At 38.6% G+C, this 10,187-nt stretch overlaps 1 protein-coding gene across 2 annotated transcripts in view; it reads right to left on the bottom strand.

Annotated features, from left to right (window-relative positions):
• Positions 1-1,450: 1,450 nt before the first annotated feature.
• The window catches only part of LOC136162809 (monocarboxylate transporter 1-like), a 28,880-nt gene continuing 20,143 nt past the window's right edge, over positions 1,451-10,187 (bottom strand). For both annotated transcript variants that reach the window (XM_065927264.1, XM_065927258.1), the window contains exons 3-5: positions 9,050-9,193; positions 3,749-4,615; positions 1,451-1,791 (exon numbers count right to left, since the gene is read on the bottom strand). In XM_065927264.1, the coding sequence (XP_065783336.1) occupies positions 1,544-1,791; positions 3,749-4,615; positions 9,050-9,193 (1,259 nt within the window). In that variant the 3' untranslated portion in view covers positions 1,451-1,543. The remainder of the gene's footprint in view (positions 1,792-3,748; positions 4,616-9,049; positions 9,194-10,187) is intronic.

The raw sequence follows: 10,187 nt of genomic DNA, 5'->3' as shown, positions 1-10,187 counted from the left end.
ACAAAACAACAACAAATACTCCTCAACAATAAAAGGCAAAGAATTACTGAAAAATGCAACAGGATGGATCATAACACATTATGCTATTGTGACGTCAGACACAGAAGGCTACTCCCAACTATTTTTACTCAAACACTTCTGACACCAAACGTATGCGTTATTTCCACACCAACAACCACTTTGCCAATTCTCCAGACACCAAGTGGGTGTCCTACAGTCCGATTCAATTCTGACCTAAAGTACCCAGAGTTAGCATCAGATTCCACAGATTTAAAGGCTTAGTCTCACAAGACTGCCTTCACTTCAGATTCCATGCTCAAGTCCCAGGTTACCACCTGTACGTGAGTTCCCATGACTCCTTTGTCAAGGTTGATAATTTGCTAGAATGGATCACTGAACTCAGGGAAACACTTTGCTTACATTCAGTGGTTTATTGTAAAGTATGCATTTCAGAACAGCCAGATGGAAGAGAATCATAGGGCAAAATATGGAGGGGAGGAGCGGCAGGGAGCTTCCATGCCTTATCTGGGCATGCTACTCTCCTAGTACCTTAAGATAGTCACCAGCCAAGAAGCTCTCTGTAGTTTAGGGGGTTTCATTACATAGGTGTGATCGATTATTTTATTGGACATTAATAATTGAACTCAATTTCCAGTCCCTCTCCCCTCCCCAGAGGTCAGGGGATGCGGCTGAAAGAGTCAACCTTCTAATCATGCCTTGGCCTTCCTAGAGACTAGCCCCCATCCTGAAGTTAGGAAGGGGGCCTCCAGCCAGCAGTCACTTAATTAGCATGCAAAAGATACTCTCATCACTCCCAAGGTTCCAAGGATTCTAGGAGCTGTATACCAGGAACTGAGGATAAACATCAAATATATGCTATCATGCCACAGTTACATATTATGTCGTTCCATACAGGCTTCCCAGGTGGCACAGTAGTAAAGAATCGCCTGTCAATGCAGGAGATGCAAGAGATATGAATTGGGTGGGGAAAATCCCCTGGAAGAGGGCATGGCAACCCATTCCAGAGACTCCCATGGACATAGGAGCCTGGTGGGCTGCATAGTCCATGGGATCCCAAAGAGTCGACACTACTGAGCATGCAGGCATAGGGGAAGTAGGTATCAGGTGATTTAGTTAAGGAGAGAGGACTGACTGCAAAGGAGGAGAAGGGAATTATCTTGGCTGTTCGAAATGTTCTACATTGGAATGGTAGTTATTTGACAAAAGAACTTTGTCAAAATTCATTAAACTTCACTTTTATAAAAGGAGTATGAACAGTATATAAATATACCTTAATAAATATGACTTCAAATAAAAGCTATTTCCTCTGTCATCTTTTGCAGATGTCCCTTGCCCCTAAAAAGTGTGACTTATTTATTATGATGGGTGTAGAGGAAGGAATAAAAGTTCCATCAGTGAACACCTGATCTGACTTCTGCACAGGTGTCCACTGTCCACGGTAAGCACCAAGAGTAGAACATGATTCAGTAGCATTTTTCATGTATCTTTGGTCCAAAGCTTCTGTTTATTCCTGATTTCAGCCTCAGAGCTTCTCCTCTTTGGGTCCTTCTTCTGTGCCATTCAGTTCTGGAGACTGAGCAGCTTTAATAACTTCTTTTGGTTCCATCTCTTTACTTTCCTTTTTCTGTTTCTCTTCTGCCTTCTGTTCTTTAGCCTCAAGTCGGTAATTGATGCCCATGCCGATGAAAAGATAGATGCCAGAGACAATAAGGATTATGCCACATGTCCAGTATGTGTATTTATAGTCTCCATATATGTCACCGAGATGACCTAAGGATGTCCAAAAAACAAAGTTATGTGGGTAAACAATTATACCCTTTCCCAAATAAAGGTTAAGGATCCTTTCAAAGAGCCCACAAATGACAAATTAGTCTAAAAAGAAAATGCTCAAAATTATAAGATCTTTTGTTTATGATGTAACACTGATTTTGGGGTGTCCCTGCTAAAGATAACATTCTCTTATCTTTAGCAACTTGAAAATAATTAAATCTTGGCAAATTTGAATTGAGAAAGTCCTGGAGATCACCTAGAATCAATTCTCTCAGTAATCCAATGGAAAAATTTGCTCAAAAGAGGTTTAGGAGTCTTGCCCAAGGCCACAGAGCTAATTCCAGTCTCCCAGGCCAATGCACTTTTTCTGACATCAGCATTTCCCAAAGGGTGTTCCTGGGAACACTCACCCTCTGTTGAAACATTAACTAACAGCAATACTTTCCACCATTCTAACCTCACAACAGGAAGATCATTCCCACTGTATAACATAAAAACTGAAGTACAGAAACTTTAAGGAAGTCATCCAAGGTCACAAAGCTTTAAGTGAAACAAATTGGCTTTAAACTGAGGGAGTCTGACCCTGAGGTGTGCACCCGTAACTTCTTTGCTTCAGGCTACCTCCCTAACATTTGCACAGTCAAGTAAATTTGGAAATGACACATCATAATCTTTTCTATTCAAGTTTTTTATGAGGTGTGATAGTAAAGAAACTTATTTAATCCTTGTTATAGTAAAATTTATTAGCAACTCATCAAATTAGTATTAAGAAATAAACTTTGGAAAACTCGACACATATACAGGCTGTAATAACCAATTCAAATATGATTTCATATGGTTTTCCAATGCAGGGCAATACTCACTCAGCAATACTTAGTTTCTATATATCAATACAGCCCTGGGTCTGCTAAGCCCTGAGTTAAGAATGAGCAAAGCAGATAACATCCACGGTTCAGTGGAGAAGAGAAATGTTAATCCAATAACCACACAGACTGTGACAAGTGCTACAGGTGTGTTTGAAAGCAGAAAATAGGGGTTTGGGGCTAACAAGGAGGGTCAGGAAGGCTTTTTGAAAGTGTAAACTTAACCAAGACTTACAGAAGGATAAGAATTAATCTAGGAGAAAGGAGATGGGAAAAGGATCCGAGCAGAGAACAGCCAGTGCTGAGGCAGGTGGTAGGAGGAAGCACCAGGTGAGAGGGGAAGCACAGAGGGCTGATGGAGTGGTAGGAAATGAGGCTGGAGAAAGAGGCGGGCAGGGCCATGCAGGAACCAGCAGCCACAGTAGGGAATCTGATCCTCACCCTAAGAACGCAGGAAGCAATTGGAGTGTTCTAAGAGACTGGAGAACAGCTAGAATGGATGTGGGTAAAGTTAGAAGGCTACTGATAGAAGATTGGAGATTAGGATAAGAGCAGTAGTGATGGAGAAAAAAATTAGAAGATTAGAAAGAGATTTAGGAAACAAAACCGAATAGGATTTAGAATCTCCTTGGATATACTGGGTTGGCCAAAAGAGTTCATTTGGGTTTTTCTGTAAGATCTTATGGAGGACAGAAGGTGGAAAAGTTTTGACAGGTCAGTAGTGGGTTTTTCACTATGTGTCCTTCCTAACTTTAGAGTGCATAATGTCAAAAACATGCATCACATCCAGAGGTCCAAATTATTGTTGTATTTTGTATTAATGATACTTTAAAAATGTAAACTGTTTAGCACTGACTGAGAGGATAATACCTCAGGTTTTAGAGTCACTTCTTAGCTGTGTGATCCTGGGCAAGTTATTTCACTTTCAAAAGCCTCTATTTCTTTAAAGTGGGAACAATAATAGTCTGACATCATAGTCTTGCACTATATGACAGAATACAGAAACGATTAGGATTCTGCTTTCCATCACCTTCCCAATCTTCTCTGCCTGTTTTATGTTAATAGGACCATAGAAACTGGGAGACATACTGTACCTAGAACTGGTGGCCCCAGGAGCATAGGACAGCACTCCACAATGGTCACCAATCCCACAGCACTGGAGAATCTCTCGGCTCCCACAAGGTCCATCAGTGTTTCAAACAGTACGGCACCAAACCACCCAAAAGCAAATCCAAGGAATCCCGAGTAGACACAGAACCCTATGTAGCTGGAAGATAAAGGAACTAGCATATGACATACTCCGTTCGCGATAATGGAAGCAGCCAAAAAGTACTGAATTCGTGGTCTTACCCACTTTGTGTTGGCTACAAATCCCATACAAGGTCTGGATACCATGTCAACAAAAGCCTGAATGGAAAGAAGGAAAGCAGCCTTCTCACCAGAGTGATGTTGACTCTTGGCGTAATTGACAATAAAGACTAAAGGTGCAGCCAGCGCAAAAGACATGATCACATTCCCAAAGAGGTACAGCAGGAAGCCTCTGTGCTTGAACAGGGATAGGTCCAAAAGTTTGTTAACTGTTTGAGAAAGTAATTGTTTCTCCTTTGGGGAGTGTCCGCCATTAACTCCTGTCTTTGGATTACCTGCCCCCTTGTTTGCATCACATTTTCCAGCTTCCTGAAGGAATTCTTTAGACTTCTCTTTCTCTGCAGTGGTTGGCTTGGGCCCTATTGGTCTCATCAGGGCTCCAGCCACACAGCAGTTTAGTAGGAGGCCCCCCAGAATTAGGAAGCTTCCTCTCCAGCCAAAGAGAGCAAAAAGAGCCTGGTTAAGAGGGGCCATGGCAAAGAGGAACACAGGGCTGCCTGCCATGGCTAGTCCATTTGCTAACGGTCGCTTCTTGTAGAAATACTTGGCAATCATGGTCAAAGCTGGATTCAAGTTGAAGGCAAGCCCAAGACCTGGGGAGAGGGGAGGAAAAAAGAATCACATACTATCAGAAACATATTTGGAAATAATTAACTAGGGAAAGAACTGACATGGAAAGAGGTCAAAATCATGAGAGGCTATTGTAACTCGTAAGTCATGAAGTGGACTATTATCAAATAAATACAGACACAAAATCTCTTTTGCAGCAAATACTAGATTTATATACACACACACACACACACGTGTGTGTGTGTGTGTGGCGTGCCATATGGCTTGCAGGATCTTAGTGCCCTGAACAGGGATTGAACCCATGCCCCCTACAGTGGAAGTGTGGAATCTTAACCACTGCATCACCAGGGAAGTCCCTAAAAAATGTATATTATTAAAAACAATTCTTTTCACTTCAGCAACAAAAAGAACAATAGAGATTCTTTGTCTAATTTCATAATTACAAATGCATTAGAACTATTGGAAAAGGATACATGATTGGTGGGCCTACCCTAACAAATAAATAAACATATTGTACAGCTACAGTAATAGAACAGAACACTTACTCAAATTGAAAAACTGATTTCTAAAAGTGGGCAGAAAGTCCAGAAATAGAACCAAAAGGTACATTTAAATTAATAGGGAAAAAATGGATTTTTCAGCTAATGGGGTTGGGACAGTAACTATGCTGATAACCTTTTAAGTGGTCTTCCAATCTTGCTTTCCTACTAGGTAAACCAGGTTAGGATGCTTGTCCATTTCCATCTCTATAATGACTGCCTGTCCATAACTTTTCACTCTGGATTAAGAGGTCCTATGACTTGGCTCACACCTACCTCCCTGCCCTCATTTCAGTCTGTTCTTATTTGTGCAAAGTTTAACTATTACTCTAGGTTTCCACAAAGACTTCTCCTGGCTATCATTCAAAACTCAACTGAAAATCATGATCTCAGAAGCCTTCCCTTTAGGGATCTTTCGATCCTTCTCTATCAAATTCTGTTTTAAGTCTTTGCAAAGCACTTATTGCTACCTGAATTTTTATTTATTCATTTATTTGTTGGCCTGTTTATCGTCTGATTCCCTCCACTAAAGAGCAGGAATCTTGCTTGTCATATTGGGTCTCCCCACAGAGCTTGGACCAGTGCCTGGCATATAGTTAGGGACTCAATGAATATTTGCTGAGTGAATTAATGACATGAAATAATGAACAGGTTGAATAACCATGTAGGAACAAATAAAGTTCTATTCCTTCTTTGTGTTATTCAAATATCCCAGATGAATTAAAATATTTAAATGTTTAAAAATTTAATGTAGTAAAAGTATAGATCTAAAAAGATAGTACCAAACAAAAAAAAATAGTACCTATTATTAGCATTATCTCAGGTCCTGCAGGTGGGGCTGTAAATTATTTAAACCTTTCTAAAAGAGTACTTGACCAATCGTATCAAAAACATATTCTTCCCCCAGCAATTACACTTCTACAAATTTATCCGAAGAAAACTATCATTTTCAAAGATGCATACAGAGGCACTATCATACACTTTATTAAGAGTGAAAATATAAACAATCTAAATGTCCTTCAATTAAAGTGAAATAAATTATAGTACATCTATCCAGTGAAAAAATAATAGCTGCTAAAGTATATTTACTGAAATGGGGAAACTATTAATATGTACATGATGTATTATTAAGTAAAAAAAACTTGTTATAAACATTTCACATAATCTGGTCAGTTTTCATTCCAATACCAAAAAAGGGCAATGCCAAAAAATGTTCAAATTACTGTATAGTGGCACTCATTTCACATGCTAGCAAAATAATACTCAAAATCCTTCAAGTTAGGCTTCAGCAGTACATGAACTGAGAACTTCCAGATGTACAAGCTGGGTTTAGAAAAGGCAAAGGAACCAGAGATCAAATTGCCAACATTTATTGGATATTAGAGAAAGCAAGGGAATTCCAGTAAAAAGGGAATTCTGCTTCATTGACTAAGCTAAAAGTCTTTGACTGTGTAGATCATAACAAACTGGAATATTCTTAAAGAGATGGGAATACAAGACCACCTTACCTGCCTCCTGAGAAACCTGTATGCATGTCAAGATGCAACAGTTAGAACTGACGTGGAACAACAGACTGGTTCAAAATTGGGAAAGGAATATGTCAAGGCTATACATTGTCACCCTGCTTATTTAACTTATATGCAGAACTTACATCATGTGAACTCCTGGGCTGGATGACTCAAAAGATGGAATCAAGATTGCTGGGAGAAATATCAACAATCTCAGATATGCAGAAGATGCCACTCTAATGGCAGAAAGCAAAGGGAAACTTAAGAGCCTCTAGACGAGGGTCTTTCACCTCATCTTTCACCTCAGCCAGAGTGAAAAAGCTGGCTTATAACCCAACATTCAAAAAACTAAGATCATGGCATCTGGTCCCATCACTTTGCAGCAAATACAAGGGGGAAAAGTGGAAACTGTGACAGATTTTATTTTCTTGGGCTCCAAAATGACTGTGGAACAGTGACTGCAGCCATGAAATTAAAAGATACTTGCTTCTTGGAAGGAAAGCTATGACAAACCTAGACGGCATATCAAAAAGCAGAGACATCACTTTGCTGACAAAGGTCCATATAGTCAGGGCTATGGTTTTCCCAGTAGTCATGTATGGATGTGAGAACTGGACCATAAAGAAAGCTGAGTGCCGAAGAACTGGATGGCAAGGATATCAAACCAGTCAATCCTAAAGGAAATCAATCCTGAATATTGAAGGACTGATGCTGAAACCAATGCTCTGATACTTCGGCCACCTGATGCAAAGAGCCAACTCATTGGAAAAGACCCTGATGCTGGGAAACATGGAGGACAGGAGGAGAAAGGGGCAACAGAGGATGAGATGGTTGGATGGCATCACTGACTTAACGGACATGAGTTTGCACAAACTCCAGTAGATAGTGAAGGACAGGGAAGCCTGGTGAGCTGCAGTCCATGGGGTCACAAAAAGTTGGACACGACTTAGTGACTGAACAACAATATCCCTTTTTAAAAAAAATGTTAACTTTACTGGAGTAGAGCTGATTTTTGTCAGTTTCAGGTGTATAGCAAAGTGATTCAGTTTTACATATACATATATTCATTCAAGATTTTCTTCTCTTACAGGTTAGCACAGAGTATTGAGTAGAATTCTTTGTAGTACTGTCCTTGTTCATTATCTTTCTTAAATACAGTAGTGTGTGTATGTTCATCCCAAGCTCCTGATTTTTCCCCTACCCCTCAACATTTCTCCTTTAGTCACCATAAGTTTTTTCAATATCTATAAGTCTGCTTCCGTAAATAAGCTCATTTGTATAATTTTTTAAAATTAGATTCCACATGTAAGTGTTATCATGATATTTGTTTGAGACTTACTTCACTTAATCTCATCCCTTTTTGTTCTAAATCTCATCCCTTTTTGTATAGAAGAATTTTTTTTAAAACAAAAATTTTTGTTTTGTTTTTAGAAAGATAGAAAACTGTAGAAAAAGCATATAGAAAAACTATAGAAAAATCGGTGGGTAGGGCATCAAAATGTTTTTTAAATAAATCTTATTGGTGTATAGTTGATTTACAGTTAGTTCCAGGTGTATAACAAACTGAATCAGTTATACATGTACATACATCTACTCTTGTTTTTTTTAAGATTCTTTCCCATATATGCCAGAACAGAGTATTGAGTAGAGTTCCCTGTGCTGTACAGCAGATTATTATAAATTATCTTCTTTACATATAGAAGTGTGCATATGTATGACAAAACCCACTGAAATGTTGTGAAGTAATTAGCCTCCAACTATTAAAAAAAAAAAAAAAAAAAGAAGTGTGCATATGTCAATCCTCATCTCCCAGTTTATCCCTCACCCCCCATGTCATCAAAATATTCATGGTAGTTTCCTCTGAACTGTAGAGCTCTGGGTGTTTGACAGTCTTTATATTCAGCAGTTCTGTTTCCTTAATTTAGCTATTAGAAAGGGGGTTTTCCCATGTGTGCTCTTTATCCTTTGAAAATGTATCTGACTTTTCTATCAGAAAACTCTTTCTATGTATCTGACATTCTCTCTTTCTCCAATTTGAGCCAGTGTCTTCTTAGGCAGAAGGGGGAATGAGTGGGAACAGTTAATGACCTCCCTTTCAACAACTTTTTACCTATCACTGCAATCTTCTTTATTAAAAAAAAAGAAAAGAAAGAAAAAGAATTTTTTTTCACTGTATTCATTCAATAAAAAATAATCACTCATTAAGTGTGATTACTTTTACACTTAATCTGAACTTTCTTTAAAGACTTGCTTTTCTAATACTATTAAATTAATGTATCAACAGCTCTAAAACATAGTGACCTAGTAATTTTCTAACAAAGAACTTTCATTTTTCAAAAGAGTTGGCAAATGGATGCTATAAATAGTCCACAAAGAAATTATTGCTTGGAAAGGCATTAGTACAACTCACCTACAATAACTCCGATACAAATGTAAAGTTCCGTCACAGTGCTACAGAAGGAAGCTGCAATCAAGCCGCAGCCTGACAAGCAGCCACCAAAAATCATGACGGGGCGACTGCCATATTTATTCACCAGGATACTGCTAATAGGACCTATGAGAGAACAAACAGATTAGTAATAATATAGAGCGGAAGCCCAGCCCTCCCATCCACACCTGCTCATGCCATTACTGACATGACAGGATGCTATCCCAGAAAATAAACAGATAGAAGACAGTGCTAAAGAATATTGCTTTCTATCTTTATTTCAGAGTCACAGGTTTGTCTAATGGAAAAAAATATAGTATTGATTATGCATCTTCTATATACCTAGGACATGTTAGATGGATTTTAACTGAAGTATGAAAGACCATAAGCTAACTCTTCTAAGGCAGAAGAGGCTGCAAGTACCCTGATTATAAGTGCTTATAGGATCCTTCATTATCTAGGATATTATCCACATATATGTAGTTTACTTATTTTAGATTTTTTAAAAAATATTTTAATTTATTTATTTGGTTGCTCTGGGTCTTAGTTGCAGCATATGAACTCTTTAAGTTGTGGCATGTGGGGTCTAGTTCCCTGACCAGGTTTGAACCTGGGCCCCCTGCACTGGGAGCATGGAGTCAGCCACTCGACCACCAGGGAAGTTCTTGTTTTAAAATTTTAGATGGAATTTAAACATACATGACTGATGAGATATATGAACTAGTCTGATCATACTTCTGACTTAAGGGCATATTTACTACAAACTACCTAAAATATTGTTTCTCATAGAAAACAATAACAAAACCAAAACAGGCCTACAAAATAAGAATGCCTACCATCACCACTTTTCTTCAACATTATACTGGAGGTCCAAGCCAGCGCAGAAAGACAGAAGGAAAAAAGGTGTAAGAAAAGGAAGAAACCAAACTATCAGTATTTGCAGAAGATTTGTTTGTCTACCTAAAATTTTTGAAAAAGAAATCTACCAATAAACTACTGGAAATAAGAGTTTAGCAAGCTTACAGGATATATGATTAAAGTACAAATACCAATTACCTGTCTATACCCAGCAGCCAACACAAAACAGTATTTTTAAAGAAAGCTATCCTTTATAATGACA

This window comes from Muntiacus reevesi, chromosome 1 (genome assembly GCF_963930625.1).
Source record: "Muntiacus reevesi chromosome 1, mMunRee1.1, whole genome shotgun sequence".
In the NCBI taxonomy this organism is placed as follows: domain Eukaryota; kingdom Metazoa; phylum Chordata; class Mammalia; order Artiodactyla; family Cervidae; genus Muntiacus; species Muntiacus reevesi.
The sequence above is the reverse complement of the archived record's forward strand: the minus strand, read 5'-3'. Positions and strand labels throughout refer to the sequence as shown.